Source organism: Molothrus aeneus, chromosome 29 (genome assembly GCF_037042795.1).
Source record: "Molothrus aeneus isolate 106 chromosome 29, BPBGC_Maene_1.0, whole genome shotgun sequence".
NCBI lineage: Eukaryota > Metazoa > Chordata > Aves > Passeriformes > Icteridae > Molothrus > Molothrus aeneus.
The window spans coordinates 2,991,967-3,015,586 of record NC_089674.1 but is presented as its reverse complement, the minus strand read 5'-3'; the positions used below and the strand labels follow the sequence as shown (position 1 = coordinate 3,015,586).

Sequence of the window (23,620 nt, the reverse complement as noted above, 5' to 3'; positions counted from 1 at the left end):
TCCCAGCTCACACCTGGGCGTGTCCGCATCCCGCACACCTGGGCGTGTCCCAGCACACCTGGGCGTGTCCGCATCCCGCACACCTGGGCGTGTCCCAGCACACCTGGGCGTGTCCCCATCCCGCACACCTGGGCGTGTCCCAGCTGTCCCGTGTGCCCCTCCCCCGCCGCACTTTGGGGGAAGGGCCGGGGGGGGGGTGTGTGTGATGTCGCGTGTCCCCATCCCCCCCATCCCCCCCCCGCACCTGCGCGCGCGCCGCCGTCAGGCCCCGCCCCGCGCGCCCCTAATTGGCTGCGGGGGGAGGGGCGGCTCATTAGTGATGCGGGCGCGCGCCGCGGCCCCGGAGTCGGCGGCGGCCGGAGCGGGGAGCGGAGCCCGCATCCCCGGGAGCCGAGCAGCGAGGGGAGAGGGGCGGGCAAAACCCCCCAACACCGCCCGAAAGCCCGGCTGATTCTCCGGCTGGAGCTCTGATCCGCATCCCGGGGCTCAGCATCCTGCAGCTCCATCCCCGGCTCCGCATCCCGGGGCTCCAGATCCCGGTGCTCTGCATCCCGGGGCTTCATATCCCGGTGCTCCGCATCCCGCAGCTCCATCTCTGGTTCCGCATCCCGGGGCTCCATCCCCGGCTCCGCATCCCGGGGCTCCAGATCCCGCAGCTCCATCCCCGACTCTGCATCCCGGGGCTTCATATCCCGGTGCTCCGCATCCCGCAGCTCTATCTCTGGTTCCGCATCCCGGGGATCCGTATCCCGGTTCTCCATCCTTGGCTCCGCATCCCGGGGCTCCAGATCCCGGTGCTCTGCATCCCGGGGCTTCATATCCCGGTGCTCCGCATCCCGCAGCTCCATCTCTGGTTCCGCATCCCGGGGCTCCATCCCCGGCTCCGCATCCCGGGGCTCCAGATCCCGCAGCTCCATCCCCGACTCTGCATCCCGGGGCTTCATATCCCGGTGCTCCGCATCCCGCAGCTCTATCTCTGGTTCCGCATCCCGGGGATCCGTATCCCGGTTCTCCATCCTTGGCTCCGCATCCCGGTGCTCCGCATCCCCGGCTCCGTTCCCGGCTGCATCCCCGGCTCCGTTCCCGGCTCCATCCCCGGCTCCGTCCCCGGCGCTGCGGGCTCAGCATGGGCGGAGGAGCCCCGCGCCTGCACCGGTGGCTGCTGCTGCTGCTGCTGGGGCTGTGCGGCTGCACGGCCGCGCTGCGAGGTAAGCGGGGCTCGTCCTGCCCTCCCCAGGGCGGCTCTGGGGTGCGGGGGTCCCACCGGTTGCTGCGGGGCGGGGGGAGCGCCCGAGGATGGCGGAGCGGGAGATGCGCGATGCAGGGGATGGTGGGGACGCGCCGGGAAAAACATCGGCTGTCCCAGCGCCGGGAAAAACATCCGCTATCCCAGCGCCGGGAGAAACACCCGCATCCTCCCTGTGCGAGGAACATCCTCATCCCATCTCCCGGAGAAACACCCGCACTGCCCTGGGCTCCGCGGGCGACGGCGCCGGGGGTCCCGGCCGTGGTCCCGGCGTGACCCTGGCCGTGGTTCTGGGGTGGTCCCGGGATGATCCCGGCCGTGGTCCCGGGGTGGTCTCGGGGCGATCCCGGCCGTGGTTCCGGGATGGTCCCGGGGTGGTCCCGGCCGTGGTCCCGGGGTGGTCTCGGGGCGATCCTGGCCGAGGTCTCGGGGTGATCGCGGCCGTTCCGCTCCCTGGGGCTCAGCGCATCCCCGCAGCTGCGGCTCCGCGCTCGGAGCGCTCCGCGCTGTGCGGGGCAGCAGCCGCGGGCATCCCGCGGGGCCGGGGCTGCCTCGGGGCCCGGACACCGCTCGGGTGTCCCGGGACGGGCTCAGGGACCCGCTCGGGCTGTCCCGGGACGGGCTCGGGGGGCTCGGTCTCTCCCCCGGGTGCCTCCGGCCGATGCGCACACGCGGGTGGATCCGTTTCCCGTGTACCAGGCAGGCACTGGAGACGCTCCGAGTCCTTTTTTTTTTGGTGATTTTATTGAACTTTTCGCTGGTGAATCACCGGAGGGCAGTCAACTCTTCAGGGCACCCAGCAGACGATGCCAGCAGCCCGCACCGCACCCTCGGGGTCCCGCACCCTCGGCGGGGCTGCCGGGGCTTCTCCGAGCGCTGGAGGTGCGGGGATGTGCGGGCGGGGCTCTGTCCTGCCTTTGGAGGAAGGGACCTGCTGCGGTGAGCATCTCTGTGATGTTCAGCACCGGCGCTGCTGCCTGCACAGCGCAGCGATCCTCGCAGCTTTGCAGCTCCTGGCAGCCGAGCTCTCCCTTTGCGCCTCCGTGGTGTCCGCGCTTCCGTTTTCCTTTGGATTTCCTTTCATTTCCTTTGGAAATTTATGGGCTCTGCTCTCTGTAGGGGAGCCCATCCTCAGGTGGAGCCACGGGCTGGAGCCTCCCTGGAGCCTCCTTGGCCCCCTCACCTCTCCCGGCATTGGCTCCAGCAAAGGCAAAGCCAGGAGGATTTTGTGTAACAGCCAAAATGTGCCCTTCTGGGGGGTGTTTTGGGTGAGGAAAAGAACCTCAACCAACCCCCAGAACCCCACCAGTTAGAGGGCAGTGAAATAAATACCCAGAGCAGAATGGAAAATAAGAATTCCTGGGTTTTGTTTTACTCCCTGGCCCCCTCACCTGCCCGGACCTCTCCCTGCATTGGCTCCAGCAGAGGCAAAGCCAGGAGGATTTTGTGTAACAGCCAAAATGTGCTTTTTTGGGGGTGTTTTGGGTGAGGAAAAATACAGCCCCAGTAGGGGAGCCCATCCTCAGGTGGAGCCACGGGCTTGTGTCTCCCTGGAGCCTCCCTGGCCCCCTCACCTCTCCCTGAACTGGCTCCAGCAAAGGCAAAGCCAGGAGGATTTAACAGCCAAAATGTGCTTTTTTGGGGGTGTTTTGGGTGAGGAAAAGAACCTCAACCAACCCCCAGAACCCCACCAGTTTAGAGGGCAGTGAAATAAATGACGAGAGTAGAACGGAAAACAAGAATTCCTGGGTTTTGTTTTACTCCCTGGCCCCCTCACCTCTCCCTGAATTGGCTCCAGCAGAGGCAAAGCCAGGAGGATTTTGTGTAACAGCCAAAATGTGCCCTTCTGGGGGAGGGAAAAAACCCCAAATCAACCCCCAGAACCCCACCAGTTAGAGGGCAGTGAAATAAATACCCAGAGCAGAATGGAAAATAAGAATTCCTGGGTTTTGTTATCCTCCCTGGCCCCCTCACCTGCCCGGACCTCTCCCTGAATTGGCTCCAGCAAAGGCGAAGCCAGGAGGATTTAACAGCCAAAATGTGCTTTTTTGGGGGGTGTTTTGGGTGAGGAAAAGAGCCTCAACCAACCCCCAGAACCCCACCAGTTTAGAGGGCAGTGAAATAAATGACGAGAGTAGAACGGAAAACAAGAATTCCTGGGTTTTGTTTTACTCCCTGGCCCCCTCACCTCTCCCTGAATTGGCTCCAGCAGAGGCAAAGCCAGGAGGATTTTGTGTAACAGCCAAAATGTGCCCTTCTGGGGGAGGGAAAAAACCCCAAATCAACCCCCAGAACCCCACCAGTTAGAGGGCAGTGAAATAAATACCCAGAGCAGAATGGAAAATAAGAATTCCTGGGTTTTGTTATCCTGCCTGGCCCCCTCACCTGCCCGGACCTCTCCCTGAACTGGCTCCAGCAAAGGCGAAGCCAGGAGGATTTTGTGTAACAGCCAAAATGTGCTTTTTTGGGGGTGTTTTGGGTGAGGAAAAATACAGCCCCAGTAGGGGAGCCCATCCTCAGGTGGAGCCACGGGCTTGTGTCTCCCTGGAGCCTCCCTGGCCCCCTCACCTCTCCCTGAACTGGCTCCAGCAAAGGCGAAGCCAGGAGGATTTTGTGTAACAGCCAAAATGTGCTTTTTTGGGGGGTGTTTTGGGTGAGGAAAAGAACCTCAACCAACCCACAAAACCCCACCAGTTTAGAGGGCAGTGAAATAAATGACGAGAGTGGAATGGAAAACAAGAATTCCTGGTTTTTATTGTGCTTTGCTCGGTGCCCCCTGCGCCTCCCACCTGGGAACCTCGGGCAGCTCCAGCTCAGGAGCTGGAATTTCACACCACGGGGCTGGAGGATGCTCCTGGCGCTGCCAAGCAACAAATTCCAGCTCTTTAATTAAAGCTCAGGTTGGAGATTTGGAGTTCTGGGCTGCGGCAGGGCTTTGGGCATGGTTTTGAGGCAGAACAGTGATTTTTGGGCACTTTGGTGGCTGGAGCAGTTAAAGCTCAGCTCCAAGCCCGGAGCTGGGAGGTTTTGGTTTATGAAGTTGTCTCAAAGCTGCCTCAGAGACAGATTGTGCTCAGATCTCTGTTCTGAGCGGGGATTAAAGACAAATGGAGCGGTTGTAGAAACCCCTGGCACGGCGTTTGAAATCTGTTGGAATGAATATCCATGGATACCTCTGGGCTTGTGTTTTTACAGGAAAAAATTGCCCTGACAGGGCTGGTAACTGGAGGAGAGAGTCACTAATATTTATTACCTCACTGATGCCTCCAAACTCATTCTGAGCCGCACGTTTCTGAATGGAGACGTCTGAGTTCTGTGAATTCCCTGCTGCATCTCCGAGCTGTGCCTCGCATCACAGAGATCCGGCTGGGTTTGGTGCTAAACGAGCATCGTTTGGGGATTTTCCTGCTCGGTTTGGTGCTAAACGAGCATCGTTTGGGGATCTTCGTGCTGATGAAACGAAGGCACCCAAGGATTGGGGCGGCTCTGTGGGCAGGGAGCTGCTGGAGCAGAGATCTCCGAGCGTTCCCATGGATTTGGGGAGGTTTTAATTGTTTTTTTTTTTTTTTTGGCTGTGAGAAGCTCTGATCTCTGCGTGCTTACAGCAGAGCTGTCCAGCAGGACAAAGAAATAAAAAAATTCCCTAGAGAAACCAAGCTGGGTTTGGGTAAAACCAGCAACTTGTGCTGGTGCGGGGATGAGCCTGGCAGTGAGGGCAGGGCGGGGGTGCCCGGATTGGCCCTTTTGTCCTGAGTTTAACGATGGGAATTGGATGCACCCCCAATTGTTCGTCCTAAAGGGGCTGGGGTTTGGGGCAGTGCCACTCCAGGGGCGGCTGTTCCTTGGCTGTGCCCATTCGTGCTGGTTTGGGGCAGTTTTGGGCAATTTGGGGGATGTTCAGCAGCTCCTGGTGGGACATTTCTGCTGTGCCAGCCCCAGCTGAGGGCGCAGGTCCTGTATCAATAATAACACAGGCTGATATCAGTAATTATACAGGCTGATATCAATAATAACACAGGTTAATATCAGTAATAACACAGGTTAATATCAGTAATAACATAGGTTAATATCAATAATAACACAGGCTGATATCAGTAGTTATACAAGCTGATATCAATAATAACACAGGTCAATATCAGTAATAACATAGGTTAATATCAGTAATAACACAGGCTGATATCAGTAGTTATACAAGCTGATATCAGTAATAACACAGGTTAATATCAGTAATAACACAGGTTAATATCAGTAATAACATAGGTTAATATCAATAATAACACAGGCTAATATCAGTAATAATACAGGCTAATATCAATAATAACACAGACTAATATCAGTAATAATACAGGTTGATATCAGTAATAGTACAGGCTAATATCAGTAATAACACAGGTTAATATCAATAATAACACAGATTAATATCAATAATAAAACAGGCTGATATCAATAATAACACAGGTTAATATCAATAATAACACAGGTTAATATCAGTAATAACACAGCTAATATCAATAATAACACAGGCTAATATCAATAATAACACAGGTTAATATCAATAATAAAACATGCTGATATCAATAATAAAACATGCTAATATCAACAATAACACAGGTTAATATCAGTAATAACACAGCTAATATCAATAATAACACAGGCTAATATCAATAATAACACAGATTAATATCAATAACAAAACATGCTGATATCAATACTACCACAGGCTGGTATCAATACTACCACAGGCTAATCAATACCGCCCCTGGGGTGACTGATCTGCTCTCCAGGTGTTACCAATAGCCCAGCTGGGTATTGATCACCCAGCCCTGGGCTTGGCACGGGATGAACACAAACCCAGGCAGGACCTGGAGCTGTTGGAGCCTCTCCTGGCTCTGCTCCATGCAGGAATTTCTGTATTTTCTGTATTTTCTGTATTTTGGTCTTGTTAGGATGAAATGTTCATTAAAATAACAACCACAAGCTCTGCTCCCAGCTGTCCTCCCACTCCCCTGCAGTGCCTCGTGTGGGCTTTCCCCATCAATATTTATATTATTGAATTTCATTTTCTTTTAAAAATTTTATTTCAACCTCCCAGGGAACAAACTCCCTCCCCATTCCCCATCTCCCAGGGTGTGCTGCAGGTCTGGAGCTTTTTGGGGCACTCAGGCTTTGGAACAAGGATTATTTCCTCCAAATTTGGAGGAATTTGGGGGCTCTGTATTTATATTATTGAATTTTATTTTTATAATTTTATTTTAACCTCTCAGGGAATGAGCTCCCTCCCCATTCCCCATCTCCCAGGGTGTGCTGCAGGTCTGGAGCTTTTTGGGGCACTCAGGCTTTGGAACAAGGATTATTTCCTCCAAACCACATGAATTTGGGGGCTCTGTATTTATATTATCGATTTTCATTTTTTAAAATTTTATTTCAACCTTTATTTTATATTTATATTTATATTATTTAAGTTTATATTATTGAATTTCATTTAAAAAAAAAAAATTATTTCAACCTTGCAAGGAATGAGCTCCCTCCCCATTCCCCATCTCCCAGGGTGTGCTGCAGGTCTGGAGCTTTTTGGGGCACTCAGGTTTTGGAACAAGGATTATTTCCTCCAGATTTGGAGGAATTTGGGGTGTGGAGAGCAAAGCTGGGTGTCAGGAGTGGAATCATTGTGTCAGGGGTTCTGCTCAATCCTGGATTTTCTCTGTGTTTGTGCTGTGACAGAATTTGGGAGGGAATTCAGAGAGAAAAAGTGGCAAGGCCTGGCTTTGGGCAGGAATATCTGCTCTGGCTTCGAGCGCTGACCCTTTGTCAGGGCGCGTTTTCCACTCACAAATAATGTGATTTATGCCAAGATGGAAAATCACAGCGCCAAAGAGCCCCGGGGGCCCCTGGCCGTGCATTTTCTGTATTTTTAGCCCTGCTTCTGGTGGAAGGTGGGGAGGAGGGAAGGAGCAGGATGTTGACACCAGAGGCTGCTGTTTCGGAGGCTCTGGGATGCTGCTGGAGCAGATGGTCCCATTCCTGTGCCTCGAACCAGAAATGCTTCATTTGCTATTTATTTATACTTTTAATGCTCTGCTTGTGCCACGTGGGGCTCAGGGCAGGGGGTGGGGAGGCTTTGGGTCCCCTCAGTTTCCACCAAAAAATCACATTTTGTGTCCCCTCACCAAAAATCCCTTTTTGTGTCCCCTCAGTTCCCCCCAATAAATCCCTTTTTGTGTCCCCTCAGCTCCCCCCAAGAAATGACATTTTTATCCCCTCAACTCCCCCCAAAAATCCCTTTTTCTGTCCCCTCAGTTTCCACCAAAAATCACTTTTTGTGTCCCCTCAGTTCCCCCCAAAAATCCCTTTTTCTGTCCCCTCAGTTTCCACCAAAAAATCCCTTTTTGTGTCCCCTCAGTTTCCACCAAAAAATCAAATTTTGTGTCCCCTCAACTCCCCCCCAAAAATCCCTTTTTGTGTCCCCTCAACTCCCCCCAAAAATCCCTTTTTCTGTCCCCTCAGTTTCCACCAAAAATCCCTTTTTGTGTCCCCTCAGTTTCCACCAAAAAATCCCTTTTTGTGTCCCATGAGTTTCCACCAAAAATCCCTTTTTGTTCCCCTCAGTTTCCACCAAAAAATCCCTTTTTCTGTCCCCTCAGTTTCCACCAAAAATCCCTTTTTGTGTCCCCTCAGCTCCCCCCAATAAATGACATTTTTTATCCCCTCAACTCCCCCCAAAAATCCCTTTTTCTGTCCCCTCAGTTTCCACCAAAAATCCCTTTTTCTGTCCCCTCAGTTTCCACCAAAAATCCCTTTTTGTGTCCCCTCTGTTTCCACCAAAAAATCTCTTTTTTTGCCCCCTCAGTTGCCCCCAGTAAATCCCTTTTTGGAGCAGGCAGAGGTGCCTGAACACCTGGAATTTACCTGCACAAAGGTGATGAAGGTCTCCTTTCCTGGCCTTTTGAACCACTCAAAAATGTTCTTAATTAAGAGATTTTAATTATTAAGTCCAGCGACTTGCCCAGTATTGTTCAGTGCTTTTTGTGTCCCATCACCCCCCTAATAAATCCCTTTTTTTGTCCCCTCAGGTCCCCCCAGTAAATCCCTTTTTGGAGCAGGCAGAGGTGCCTGAGCACCTGGAATTTACCTGCACAAAGCTGATGAAGGCTTCCTTCACCTTCCCCTGCCCACCCACCCTTTCCTGGCCTTTTAAACCACTCAAAAATGTTCTTAATTAGGAGATTTTTATTAAGTCCAGCGACTTGCCCAACATTGTTCAGTGCCAAATACTTCTAGGAATTTCCATGCAGGGAATTACCCTTAATTACACTTTGACATCATCACCCCTGATTAATTAATTAATTAATTTTTTTTTTTTTTTTTTTTTTGCTGTGGGTAATTTTGCACAACTGGTCACAGAGTCCGTCACTTTTATAAGTTCTGCTCCATTTGCATATTGGAGTTAATTATCTAATTACAGCTTTAGGTTATCAAGTCCCATCCTGCTTGTTTGTTTTTTTTTCTCTTCAATTCAGTAATTTACACTTTTTTTGGGCCTGGAGTTGGTCCCAAGCTGGAAAAGGAATTATTTTCTCCCCATCCTTGGAAGAGAACTTGCAAACACAAAGCTCAGAGTTACTAAAGCATCAAAGAATATAAAAAAATAGAAAAGCTGGAATTTAAGGCATCACTTCTGCAGGGAAATGTTCTCTGAGCTGGGGAAACCTTGAAAATGAAAAAACTAAAACTAAAACTAAAGAATAGAAGAAAGCATTTCATCAAAAAGGGAAGGGAAGGGAAGGGAAGGGAAGGAGGAAAAAGGAAAGGAAGGAAGGAAGGAAGGAAGGAAGGAAGGAAGGAAGGAAGGAAGGAAGGAAGGAAGGAAGGAAGGAAGGAAGGAAGGAAGGAAGGAAGGAAAAGAGGAAAATAAAGGAAAATAAAAACCCCAGTGATTCCAAGCAGTTACCGTGGAATTTAACAGAGGAGAAAAAGCCTTTGCAGAATAATCGCGTCTTAAGGAAATCTCCCAGCAATAATCCTCCCAAATCCTGCTCCCCAGACGTCTGCAGCACTCAGGGAACCCCACAGGAGCACGAGGTCCCCAGCAAGCCTTGCCTTTCCTTTTTCCTCCTTTCCTTTCCTTTCCTTTCCTTTCCTTTCCTTTCCTTTCCTTTCCTTTCCTTTCCTTTCCTTTCCTTTCCTTTCCTTTCCTTTCCTTTCCTTTCCTTTCCTTTCCTTTCCTTTCCTTTCCTTTCCTTTCCTTTCCTTTCCTTTCCTTTCCTTTCCTTTCCTTTCCTTTCCTTTCCTTTCCTTTCCTTTCCTTCCCTTCCCTTCCCTTCCCTTCCCTTCCCTTCCCTTCCCTTCCCTTCCCTTCCCTTCCCTTCCCTTCCCTTCCCTTCCCTTCCCTTCCCTTCCCTTCCCTTCCCTTCCCTTCCCTTCCCTTCCCTTCCCTCCCCTTCCCTCCCCTTCCCTCCCCTTCCCTCCCCTTCCCTTCCCTCCCCTTCCCTTTCCCTTTCCCTTTCCTCCTTTTTTAATTCCTTTTCCCCCCCATTCGTGGCTTTCCCCTCCTCTTTTCAAGTGGCATTTTCAGATAATCCCTGAAAAAAAATTAATCCCTTTAAAAAAAATTAAAATTAAAACTAAAATTAAAATTATTCAGTGAAAAAAAAACCAACCAAACCCCACTTGACAAGGTGGCTTTGGCTCAGGGATGCAGAAGGAACATTTGGGCTGAAACGCAGCAGGTTTGGGTCTGGTTTTAAAAACTTTTCTCAGGCAAGAGGCTCCCCTGGGTGAGTGTGAACCAGGTAAATCTGGAACGGAGCTGAATCTGCTGTTCCAGGGAGCTGGGAGTGCCAAAGGTTGTGATTAAATGAGTGCTCACTTAAAATGTTTTATGGGTGCTGGTGGCCACGCTGCGTTTCTGCAAGCTCTCGAGGTTTTTTTTTGCTCTTTATTTAACCTGGAAGGTGTCCTGAGCAACCCAGGCAGCTCCTGGGGAATCTCTGGCTGTAAAACCTGCAGGAAATGGCAATTTTGGTGATTTAGGGTGATATTTTCATGGGGTGTTTGGAGTTACCACCAGGAACTGTGCCAGGGCTGGGTTTGGTGTCAATAAAAGGCACAGAAATTTGGTATTTGTGTCAATAAAAGGCACAGAAATCTGGGTTTTGGGTCAATAAAAGGCACAGAAAGCTGGGGTTTGGGTCAATAAAAGGCACAGAAATTTGTTTTTTGGGTCAATAAAAGGCACAGAAAACTGATTTTTGTATGATTTAGGATGGTGATTTATGGTGATACTTTCATAGGGTGTTTGGAGTTACCACCAGGAACTGTGCCAGGGCTGGGTTTGGTGTCAATAAAAGGCACAGAAAGCTGGGTTTTGGGTCAATAACAGACACAGAAAGTTGGTTTTATGTCAATAAAAGGCACAGAAAACTGGTTTGGTGTCAGTAAAAGGCACAGAAATTTGGTATTTCTGTCAATAAAAGGCACAGAAATCTGGGTTTTGGGTCAATAAAAGGCACAGAAAGCTGATTTTTGTGTGATTTATGATGGTGATTTATGGTGACATTTTCCTGGGGTGTTTGTCAGGGGCAGGCTGAGTGTTGGAGTCACCACCAGGAACTGTGCCAGGGCTGGGTTTGGTGTCAATAAAAGGCACAAAAATCTGGGTTTTTGTGTTAATAAAAGGCACAGAAATCTGGTTTTTCTGTCAATAAAAGGCACAGAAATCTGGGTTTTGTGTCAATAAAAGGCACAGAAATCTGGTTTATTGTGCCAATAAAAGGCACAGAAATCTGGTTTTTCTGTCAATAAAAGGCACAGAAATCTGGTTTTCTGTCAATAAAAGGCACAGAAATTTGGTTTTTGGGTCAATAAAAGGCACAGAAATCTGGTTTTTCTGTCAATAAAAGGCACAGAAACCTGGGTTTGGTGTCAATAAAAGGCACAGAAATTTGGTTTTTGGGTCAATAAAAGGCACAGAAAGCCTCTGCACACAGCAGACCCCAGCCCTGGGCCAGCTGATTTTCAGGTTAAAGCTGCTGGGCCAGAGCAGAGCAATTATTGATGGCCAGAGGGAGCGAAACCTTTCCAAGCTCAGCCCTGGAAAAGCCAATTCCTGCAGCTGCTCTGGCCCTGAACTCTTGGTTTTGTTGTTGTTTTATTTTGGTTTTTTGGTAATTTTTTGGCCCTGAACTCTTGGTTTCGTTGTTATTTTTTGGAGGGTTTTTTGGGGGGTTCTTTTTGGGGTTTTTTTTTGTTATTTTTTGGCCCTGAACTCTTGGTTTTGTTGGTTTTTTTGGGGTTTTTTTTGGGTTTTTTTTTTTGGTTTTTTTTTGTTTGATTGATTTTTTGTTTGTTTATTTTTTGGCCCTGAACTCTTGGTTTTGTTGGGTTTTTTTGGGGTTTTTGGTTTTTTTTTTTTTGGGTTTTTTTGTTTGTTTATTTTTTGGCCCTGAACTCTTGGTTTTGTTGGGTTTTTTTGGGTTTTTTTTTTGTTTTTTTTTTTTGTTAGTTTGTTTTTTTGTTTGTTTATTTTTTGGCCCTGAACTCTTGGTTTTGTTGTTATTTTTTCTCTCTCCATCTCCCCATTCAAAGCAGTGATGCTGCGGGAGGATGACCACAGCTCTGAATGCAGAACAAACGATTGTCCTTAAAAAAAGATAAAAGGGAAAATCGAGTGCTTGTCCGGGCCCCTTTTATCTGTACCAGGAGCCAATTACTTAATTCAAGATGAGGTTGGGTCTGGGCAGTGTCAGAGCAGTGAAAAGCTGAAAATTCACCTCTGGATCCATTTTCTTCTCATTACTCTGAGAGGACGTTTGGCACCTACAAATTAAAACCAATTAAAACACTCGTTGACCTTATTTATCCATAACAATTCAAATCGCTGCCTCTTGTAATTTAACTAATAATTCCATTTTAAATAATTGAAATAATCCTTGGGCTTAATTTAAAGCTGAGCGATGTCTGTGGGAACAAATGGCATTAAAAAAAAGTGGTTTTATCAATAACATGTCAAAAGGCAATCAATATTTAGCTCTGTTAATGGATGGGGATATTAAAAAAAAATAACAACCTGCTTGAAGCGCCGAAATTTCCTCCTGGATCTGAGTTCTGGCAGGGAGGCTCTGCCTGGAAACAAAGTCCTTGATTTTACACCTTCAAAGCACAAAAGCATCTTTAATATTAGAGGATCGAATGAGAGAGAAATCCCAGTCAGTGGGGAAGGATTTGCTGATGAAAACCTCCCTTGAGGGGGGTTTGTGTCTGACCCAGCGTGGGATTCACCGGAGCTTCCCCGGGGCATCCTGAGGAGCAGCGGGGCTGGGAGGGCCAGGGGGACCCCAAACCCCAGAGTTCCTGAACCCCAAAACTGCATCTCCCTGTTCCCAAACCCCAATGATCCCAAACCCCAAAGTTCCCAAACCCCAAACTGCATCTCCCTGTTCCCAAACCCCAATGATCCCAAACCCCAATGATCCCAAACCCCAAACTGCATCTCCTTGTTCTCAAACTCCAATGATCCCAAACCCCAAAGTTCCCAAACCCCAATGATCCCAAACCCCAAACTGCATCTCCCTGTTCCCAAACCCCAATGATCCCAAACCCCAAAGTTCCCAAACCCCAATGATCCCAAACCCCAAACTGCATCTCCCTGTTCCCAAACCCCAAAGTTCCTGAACCCCAAAACTGCATCTCCCTGTTCCCAAACCCTAATGATCCCAAACCCCAATGATCCCAAACCCCAAACTGCATCTCCCTGTTCCCAAACCCCAATGATCCCAAACCCCAAAGTTCCCAAACCCCAATGATCCCAAACCCCAATGATCCCAAACCCCAAACTGCATCTCCCTGTTCCCAAACCCCAATGATCCCAAACCCCAATGATCCCAAACCCCAAACTGCATCTCCCTGTTCCCAAACCCCAATGATCCCAAACCCCAAAGTTCCCAAACCCCAATGATCCCAAACCCCAATGATCCCAAACCCCAAACTGCATCTCCCTGTTCCCAAACCCCAATGATTCCAAACCCCAATGATCCCAAACCCCAAACTGCATCTCCCTGTTCCCAAACCCCAATGATCCCAAACCCCAATGATCCCAAACCCCAAAGTTCCCAAACCCCAAACTGCATCTCCCTGTTCCCAAACCCCAGAATTGCATCTGCCTGTCCCTAAACCCCAAAGTTCCCAAACCCCAAACTGCATCTCCCTGTTCCCAAACCCCAAAGTTCCCAACCCCCAAAACTGCATTTTCCCTGTTCCCAAACCCCAATGATCCCAAACCCCAAAGTTCCCAAACCCCAAAGTTCCCAAACCCCAAACTGCATCTCCTTGTTCTCAAACTCCAATGATCCCAAACCCCAAAGTTCCCAAACCCCAAAACTGCATTTCCCTGTTCCCAAACCCCAAACTGCCTTTTCCCAAACCCCAAAACTTCATTTCCCTGTCCCCCAAACCCAAATGTTCCCAAACCTTAGACTGCATTTTCCCTGTTCCCAAACCTTTGACTGCATTTTCCCTGTTCCCAAACTCCATTTCCCTGTTCCCAAACCCCAAAACTTCATTTCTCTGTTCCCAAACCCCAAAACTGCGTGTGAAAAACACCAATCACTTGTTTTGAAAATTTTAAAAGTTTAATAGTAATAAAATGGTTATAAAAATAGTAATGTAACTAGAGTAATAATAATTTGGACAATTTGCATTAGGACAATATGAGACAATAAAAACAAAGAGTTATGGACAGTCCAGGTACCTCTTTCTGGGCAAAATAAGCCCAAAAAAGGGCCCACATTAACAGAGGATTAACCCTTAAAAGCAGCAGCCTGTTGCACATTCATACACCTCATCCATGATGCATAAATTCCATTCAAACACAGGATTTTGTCTGGGCAGTGTCAGCTGCTTCCTCTGAATCCTGACAGCACCTTCGAGGCGGGAAGAAGTTCGTTTCTTCTGATAATGGAGCAATAAATTCTCTTTCTCTGAAAGATTCAGGTGTCCTGTGGCCGCTATCTTGGTCCTTTCTTTAAAAACGTATCCTACATAGCACAGTTTCTATTTTAACATTATGTTATAACCTACAACTATATTTAACACACTACTTAAGAGAATTAATACAGCATCACTTTCCAACACAACACATACAATATTCATTTGAATATTTGCGAAAAGCCAATCATAAAACAGGCATTTTTCACACTGCATCTCCCTGTTCCCAAACCCCAATGTCCCCAAACCCCAAGCTGCATCTGCCTGTTCCCAAACCCCGCTCTCTGCCTGCCCAGGTGTTTGCCCTCTCTCTCTGTGCTCTGCTGTGGCTGCAGAGCTTTTCCCTCCCCCACTGGAAGGGAACTCTCAGGTCGGCAGCCAGGAGAAACAGCCTGGGAAAGCAACGCAAAGAGCGGAGCAGGTCAGGTCAGCTGAGGTGGTTTGATTCATTTGGATTCCCCAATGGGTCCTGCAGGAATTGATCTCACCGGGGTCAGGAGTTTCCAGCGAGCAGCAATTTCCAGCTGGTTGGAAGCCTTGCTGTGTGTCCTGGCGTGGGCCCTTGGTGCTGCAGAGCGGAGCAGGGTCTGCCTGAGGCGCCTCCTCGCTCCTGAGTGCCCGCTCCTGCCTTGGTCCCTCTGCCAATCGCCCAGGCCAGGGCCACAGAGCAAATTGAGAGGGACAATTCCGTGTACACAGGGATTTGGGAAACCTGCTCCAGTGCCTGCAGAGCCTGGGAACCCAGTGCTCCAAATAAAGCTTTCCTTTCCTTTCCTTTCCTTTCTTTCCTTTCCTTTCCTTCCTTCCTTTCTTTCCTTTCCTTTCCTTTCCTTTCTTTCTTCTTTCCTTTCCTTCCTTTCCTTTCCTTTCCTTTCCTTTCCTTTCCTTTCTTTCCTTTTCCTTTCCTTTCCTTTCCTTCTTCCTTTCCTTTCCTTTCCTTTCCTTCCCTTCCCTTCCCTTCCCTTCCCTTCCCTTCCCTTCCCTTCCCTTCCCTTCCCTTCCCTTCCCTTCCCTTCCCTTCCTTCCCTTCCTTCCCTTTCCTTTCCTTTCCTTTCCTGTCCTGTCCTGGCCTTTGCCTTTGCCTTTTTCTTCTTCTCTTTCTTTCCTTTTTCTCTTCTCTCTCTTCTCTTCTCTTCTCTTCTCTTCTCTTCTCTTCTCTCTTCTCTTCTCTTCTCTTCTTTCTTCTCTTCTCTCTCTCTTCTCTTCTCTTCTCTTCTCTTCTCTTCTCTTCTCTTCTCTTCTCTTCTCTTCTCTTCTCTTCTCTTCTCTTCTCTTCTCTTCTCTTCTCTTCTCTTCTCTTCTCTTCTCTTCTCTTCTCTTCTCTTCTCTTCTCTCTCTCTTCTCTTCTCTTCTCTCTCTCTCCTCTCCTCTCCTCTCCTCTCCTCTCCTCTCCTCTCCTCTCCTCTCCTCTCCTCTCCTCTCCTCTCCTCTCCTCTCCTCTCCTCTCCTCTCCTCTCCTCTCCTCTCCTCTCCTCTCCTCTCCTCTCCTCTCCTCTCCTCTCCTCTCCTCTCCTCTCCTCTCCTCTCCTCTCCTCTCCTCTCCTCTCCTCTCCTCTCCCCTTTTCCCATCCACAGAACTGAGCTCTCTCTGCCTCTCTCTCCCGTGTCACCTGCACGGGATTTTTCCTGCTGCAGCCCTGGAATATCAATGATTTTCACGAGGACTTGGGAGCTCTTCCCCCAACACCTCGGGGACAGCACCGGCTTCTTTGTAAACTCTTTAATGGCAACAATTTCCCAAATCAAAGCAATCTGTGCTTCCCCATTTCCAATTTCATTTCCAAGCACTAAAGCCTCGTAAAAGGGTTTGCAGCACGGACTCTGGGCTGCTGTGAAGTTCCCCAGCAGTGGTGGCATTATCTTCAGTGGAATATTTTATCTTTAAAATTATAAGGATTTGTTCTGCTCTCTTTTATGCAGAAATAGAATGCTAACAGATGCAAAGTTTATTTTTAAACTTGGCTAGGGGCTGGAAAAGCACATTTAGTGGAGGTGTCATTTGGTGCTCTGAATATATTTCGGGCTTTAATAGTAAAAATGCTTCAAAAAATTACAGAGCTGATAATTTCTGTGCTGGAGGTGACACCGAGGGTGGACACCCAGAGCTCCCCCTCACGTTTCCTTCCATCCCTTCCTGCCTGGGTGTTGCTGGAAAAGCAGGTTATTTATTACTATTATTATTATTATTATTATTATTATTATTATTATTATTATTATTATTATTATTATTATTATTATTATTATTATTAAACAGGAGAGGTGGAGCAAGGGCTCTGCTCATCCCTGCCGGGCTCTGTGTGACCCAGGTGTCACATTGGTGCTGGGAGGGCACATTCGTGTCCCCCTCAGGAGGAGAGGGTTAATTTTCATTTAATTTTCATTTAATTTTCATTTAATTTTCATTCAATCTTTTTTAAAAATCTTTATTTAATTTTTCTTTATTTTTTATTTAATTTAATTTTTATTTATTTTTTATTCAATTTTTATTCAATGTTTATTTTATTTAATTTTCATTCAATCTTTTTTTAAAATCTTTATTTAATTTTTCTTTAATTTTTAATTATTTTTAAATTAATTTTTATTTTAGTTTAATTTTATTTTAATTTTAGTTTGGTTGTAAATTGTGTGTTTGGGCTCTGGGAAAGTTCTGACAATTGGGGTAAATCCTCATCCTGGATTTTGGGGTAAATCCTCGCCCCAGGTTTTGGGATAAATCCTCATTCCAGGTTTTGTGTTTGAGGTTTTTGTTTGGTTTGCCGGGTTTTTTTTTTGTGGTTTTTTTTGTTCCTCTGTTTGTTTTCCTTTTGTTTGGGTTTGAGGGTGGCTGCACACTGATTGACTTTTTTTCCTCCTGTAACGTTGTTGGCTCCTTAAGGCTGGGAAATGTCCCATTTTGAGGGTGAATAATGCCTGGAACCGGGACATTTTTGGTACCCACAAGGCTGGGAAATGTCCCAATTTGAGGGCGAATAATGCCTGGAACCGGGACATTTTTGGTACCCATAAGGCTGGGAAATGTCACAATTTGAGGGTGAATAGTGGCTGGAACCGGGACGTTTTTGGTACCCATAAGGCTGGGAAATGTCACAATTTGAGGGTGAATAGTGGCTGGAACCGGGACATTTTTGGTACTCATAAGGCTGGGAAATGTCACAATTTGAGGGCGAATAATGGCTGGAAGCAGGCCAGGGGTGGGGAGGCGACAGACAGGGACAATTTCCCAATTCCAGCCGATTTCAGCGGCCTCTGCTGGGCCTGGGATCACCCAGCCTGGCTGGGCTGTGAGGAGATAAACCCTGGAGGGAGATTAAGGAGGGAGATGTGCTCTGCTGCCCTTATCACCCGCTGGTTTCCAGCCTTCATCGCTCAGGATCGAAGCTCATCCTCCAGGGGGAAAATGGCGGGATCAGTTTGGCCTGAGCCCATCTTTGTGTCTCCTGAGTGGGATTTTAACCACAAAACGAGCAAAACGGCCAGATTGCCAAACCCCTGGGGTTTCTTTTGAAAGTTGTTTAGGTTTTAGTTCTTAAAGCCAGGCCTGGTGTGTGGTTCTGGGGGTCAGAGCTGAGGGCGATGCTGGAATTCCTTGGGAGCCTGGCTGTGCCCAAATCCTGCCTTTGTCTGCCTGGGTGCAGGGGCTGCTCAGCCCAGCCAGGGCTGGGGGAGATTCCCCATCTGTGCCTCTCCAGGGCGGTCAGGTGTGTGCTGTTCCCACCCATCCCACGGGAATCTTTATTTATTGCATCTCAGTTAATTGGGAAAACACCCCGTGGTCCTCATGAGCTGCTGGAGCTGCACAAATCACAGAGAATCCAGCACGGGTTCATTGGGGGATGTCATGGAAACTTCAGGGACTCCAAATGAGCTTTAATTGTTGTGGATTCATGAAATTATTTGTTATAAATAACAGTGAGCCAGTAAAACAAGGGGTTCGTCACCTATCCAACAGGAATTTTTATTTATTGCATCTCAGTTCCTTTAAAAACACTCCGTGGTCCTCATGAGCTGATGAAACTCCACAAATCCAGCATGGGTTCATTGGGGGATGTCACAGAAACTTCAGGTACTACAAATGAGCTTTAATTGTTGTGGATTCGTAAAATTAACTGTGACAAATAACAGTGAGGCGGAAAAACAAGGGGTTCCCTACCCATCCCACGGGAATTTTTATTTATTTCATCTCAGTTCCTTTAAAAACACTCCATGGTCCTCATGAGCTGTTGGAGCTCCATGAATCCAGCACGGGTTCATTGGGGGATGTCATGGAAACTGCAGGGACTCCAAATGAGCTTTAATTGCTGTGGATTCATAAAATTAACTGTTATAAATGTGAGCCAGCAAAACAAGGGGTTCCTCACCCACCTATTCAACATGAATTTTTATTTATTGCATCTCAGTTCCTTTAAAAACACTCTGTGGTCCTCATGAGCTGCTGGAGCTGCACAAATCCAGCACAGGTTCATTGGGGGATGTCACAGAAACTTCAGGGACTCCAAATGGACTTTATATAATAATAATAATTTCATGAATCCACAACAACTTAATTGTTATGGATTCATGAAATTATTTGTTATAAACAACAGTGAACCAGCAAAACAAGGGGTTCCTCACCCACCTATTCAACATGAATTTTTATTTATTACATCTCAATTCCTTTAAAAACACTCCATGATCCTGGTGAGCTGTTTGAGCTCCACAAATCCAGCACGGGTTCATTGGGGGACGTCACAGAAACTTCACACACTCCAAATGAACTTGAATAGTTGTGGATTCATGGAAATGATTTGTTATAAATGACGGTGAGGCAGCAAAGCAAGGGGAGCTGCAGGAAGGGGTGCAGGAGAGGCAGATTTCCCTGATCACACCTTGGGATCGTCCCCAGGGCTCTGCCCCAGCCCTGCCAGGGAGTGCAGAGCGTGCGAGGCGCTGATTAAAGCTCGGTGTTAATTGTGGATCCCGAGCAGGAGACAGGAGCCCTCAGCTGTCAGCTCCCAGCCCCTGGCATATGGTTCCATTAAGATAAAGGAACAAAAGGTAATTTACAGGAACAGATGGGCTTGAACTCTTTCTGGAGCTGCTGAATACTTTTTTAATTTTTAATTTACGGTGACTCCTGCACACGGCACCGGAGCAGCTCCTCTGTCGTGTTCTTTTAGAATCCACCAGCAGGGAAAATCTCTGTGAGGGACTCCCTGGGAGCTCCGGGCCTGCTGGGGGACGCAGCAGGGAGGGCCTGGCCAAGGCTGGAATTCTGCAAATCCTGCAATTCTGCAAATCCTGCTGGAAAAGCCCCAACCCCACCTCTGACAGCAGGGATGGGGCAGGAATCAGCTTGGGGTTTGGCACCGAATCCCAGAGCAGGTTTGGGCACCAAATCCCAGAGACTCTGCTCTGGCTGCTCCCCGTTGCAGAGCTGGAGATTCCGGCGTGGAATCCCCCAAATCTCCAGCAGCTGATGCCGTGTCCCAGAGCCAGGCCCTGGGTGTGGGAATCCATAAAATCAGATTTTATAAATCCATAAAATCAGAGGGTTTTGGGAAAGTTCTGCTCAGAGACTGCAGAACTGTGATTAGAGCTAAGCAGAAGCCATGAGATTGATCAGCAGAAAAATTATGTAAGAAGTAGAAAAGTAAGAACAAATAGAACAATGGTCTGTGTATTAACACTTGTCTAGAATAGAATATTATTCTATTTTTATATAGAATAACTCCCTAAGCTACAGAAAAGTTTATCTAGAGAGATATTAGGGAGTTCTAAGCTTAATAATGGAGCTCTGAGCATTGTGTTTGAAGGCTCACAAGCAGGGATTGTATTTGAAATAAGCAGGCATTGTTTAACCAAAGGTACCTGTGCTTACAGTGGTTGGATAGAACTACTGTCAATGTGCTTTTGCTTTGTGGGATTGGTCAAAACACTTATAAAGTGAGTTGTAACATTAAGTTCTCGGTCTGCTGCCTGGGATGTGAGCTGGTGGCATCTTCCCATTGTCATAACCATGGAATGAGGCTGATGCTGGAAAATCAAACAGCTCAAGGCACGTTCCTGGGGTGTCAGAGCCCAGGACATTGCTCTGGCTGCCCTGGGGGGCTCCAGACCCTGGCAGGGGCTCAGAGACCTTGGCACAGAGTCACAAACACCTGTGCCTTGGATTTCAGCCCGTGGAAACAATTCCCAACTTTGTGTGAGGAGTTACAAGCCACAAGGGTTTGAGTGGAATGACAGTGAATTTGTCACAGGGTGAAAAAGTAGAATTTTGGGGATTTAGAATGGGGGTTCAAGAGGCAAGATGGAGGAATCTGGGTGTGTCCTGTCCTCCTCCTCCTCCTCCTCCTCCTCCTCCTCCTCCTCCTCCTTCTTCTTCTTCTTCTTCTTCTTCTTCTTCTCCTCCATCTTCTGCTGTGTTGTTGGCACTTTTGGATTGGTTTAGAGCAGAGACAGACTGTCTAACACAGGTGATGGGTATTGGGAAGTTATTGTAAATAAAGCACAGGCATTTCTTAGATTAAAAAGCCAACACCACCCCAAGGGCAGGGACTGTGCCACAACCCGACCTGCTGGACAGATCTCAGCAGGTCAGAGAAAGACAATGATATTCTGTGGTGCAAATCTGATATTCTCTGGTGTAAATCTGATATTCTCTGGTGTAAATCCAGCTCTGCAGCTGGGCTGGGAGTGCTTTGGGGTGCAGTTCAGGCGCTCGGGCTGCTGTGCCAGTCTGAGGGGAAAAGGGACAGTTTCCAGTGGGACAGGTGTGATTTCCAAAAAATAAATAACAATAATTAAAAATCAATAACTCTGCCTGGAAGAGGAGAGGCTGGAAGTGCCGGCTGGCAGGGGAAGGCAGCACGGAGCCACCTCAGCAGAGCCACAGGAACAGCCCCCAGTTCCATGGGTAGCCAGGGAAAAATGAGGATTGTCCTGTTTTGTTCTGTCCTGTCCTGTTCTGTTCTGTTCTTTGTTCTGTTCTGTTCTGTTCTGTTCTTTCCTGTCCCGTCCTGTTCTGTTCTGTTCTTTGTTCGGTTCTGTTTTGTTCTGTTTTGTCCTGTCCTGTTCTGTCCTGTCCTGTCCTGTCCTGTTCTGTTCTGTCCTGTTCTCTTCTGTTTTGTTCTGTTTTGTTCTGTCCTGTTCTGTCCTGTTCTGTTCTTTCCTGTCCTGTCCTGTTCTGTTCTGTTCTTTGTTCTGTCCTGTCCTGTCCTGTCCTGTCCTGTCCTGTTCTGTCCTGTTCTCTTCTGTTTTGTTCTGTTTTGCTCTGTCCTGTTCTCTTCTGTCCTGTCCTGTCCCCAGCCCTTCCCCATCCCTGGGGAGATGTGGGACCCCTTTCCCCACCAGAGGATGAGGGGTGAATCCTCCCAGTGCAGAGCTGGAGCAGTGGATCAATGTTTTCATTGAGCAGGTACCAAACTGCCCTTGCAGCGTCCCCATCCCCTCAGCCAGCTGGGAGCAGCTTTGGATGCTTCCAAACACCAGCAGAATTCAGGAATTGGCTTTTTTTTTTGGGATAGGAACTGCAGCTGCCTTTGGAAAACAAACAAAAAAAAAAAAACCACAAACCCGAAAAATCAAAACACAAAACAAAAAACTCAAAAAACAACACCAAAAAAAACCCCGGAACAAAACAAAAAACCCTCAAAAAACAACAATGAAAACCCCAAAACAAAACAAAAAAACCCCAAAAAAGCAAAAACAAAACCCAAAACCAAACAAAAACCAAAAACCACCCCCACCAACAGACAAACAAAAATTTAAAAAAACAAAAACAAACAAACAAAAAAAAACCCAAAAAAACCCCAAAAAAACCCAAAAAAACCCACACAAAAACACAAAAAAAACCCCACCTCAACCCAGGAATTGTGTGGATGGTTTGGGAAATAATGGAAAGTTTCCCAGCTGCTGTTGAGTTCATTGTGTGTTAGTTGGGCCCAGGAGAACAAGCCACCACCTCCTGCAGTTGATTATGCAAATGTGGATAAATATGTGAATACCTATTCCAACTTTTTATCCTCTGCACTCTAATGTCTCCCCTGACACAATACTCTCAAATTATCTTCAGTGAGTAATGACTTGCATTTAGCATTTTACACCAAACTGTCATATAGATCATTTTCTGTAATACTTTACATAAATTAGGAATCCTCCCCCGTGGAACGTGTGCGGCTGCCGGAGAGGTTTTTACAAGATTAAAAGTGCAAACAACACAATTCCGGTGTCATTTGGAAATCCGTGAAGTGGGGAACGTGGAGGTGACAGCGAATTACGGAGCCATCAGGCAGAGCCCTGCAGGCTTCCCCAAAATGGGAATTTTGCCTTTGGTGGGGCGGGCTGGTGGCTCGGGGTGGTTATCCCGGTAATTGTTATCCGGGTAATTGTTATCCTGCTAATTGTTATCACTGCAAGACAACAATTCTCGGGTTTCTGTGGTTGAGATGACTCCCGAGGTATTAAAAAGTCTCTTTTTCCCAGCCCCACGACTGAAGAAGAAGTTGAGATTGGTCGGTTCTGCTTTCCAAGGCTGTTTATTTTCTCTCATCTCTTCCATTCTTTCTCTGACCTGCTGAGATCTGTCCAACAGGTCGGGCTGGGGCACAGCCCCTGCCCTTGGGGTGGTGTTGGCTTTTTATACTAAGAACTACCTGTGCTTTATTTACAATAACTTCCCAATACCCATCACCTGTGTTAGACAGTCTGTCTCTGCTCTAAACCAATCCAAAAATGCCACCAACACAGCAGAAGATGGAGGAGAAGAAGGAGAAGGAGAAGGAAAAGGAGAAGGAGAAGGAGAAGGAGAAGGAGAAGGAGAAGGAGAAGGAGAAGGAGAAGGAGAAGGAGAAGGAGAAGGAGAAGGAGAAGGAGAAGGAGAAGGAGGAGAAAGAGAAGAAGAAGAAGAAGAAGAAGAAGAAGAAGAAGAAGAAGAAGAAGAAGAAGAAGAAGAAGAAGAAGAAGAAGAAGAAGAAGAAGAAGAAGGAGAACAAGGACGGGACACACCCAGATTCCTCCATCTTGCCTCTTGAACCCCCATCCTAAATCCCCAAAATTCTACTTTTTCACCCTGTGACAAGTTAACTCTTATTCTACTCAGACTCTTGTGGCTTGTAACTCCTCACACAAAGTTGGGAATTGTTTCCATGGGCTGAAATCCAAGGCACAGGTGTTTGTGACTCTGTGCCAAGGGCTCTGAGCCCCTGCCAGGGTCTGGAGTCCTCCAGAAATGTCCTGGGTTCCCACAAACAATCAGGAACCTTTCATTTTCCAACCACCTGTTACAATTTTAGGTGTCCCTGGCCACTCCTGTGCTGTCCAACCCCAGATGCTCCTGGGGCATTTTTGTCCCTCACTCCCGGCTCTCCCTGGGAGCTCCTGCGCCCACCTGAGCCAGGTGTGGGGCTCCAGGGCTGG

At 47.8% G+C, this 23,620-nt stretch overlaps 1 protein-coding gene across 2 annotated transcripts in view; it reads left to right on the top strand.

The window, feature by feature from the left end:
- The first annotated feature begins 362 nt into the window (after positions 1-362).
- The window catches only part of UNC5D (unc-5 netrin receptor D), a 121,515-nt gene continuing 98,257 nt past the window's right edge, over positions 363-23,620 (top strand). The window contains exon 1 of one of the 2 annotated variants that reach the window (XM_066567468.1): positions 363-1,208. In XM_066567468.1, coding sequence (XP_066423565.1) covers positions 1,127-1,208 — 82 coding nt within the window. In that variant the 5' untranslated portion in view covers positions 363-1,126. The remainder of the gene's footprint in view (positions 1,209-23,620) is intronic. The other variant, XM_066567469.1, reaches the window with a different exon arrangement.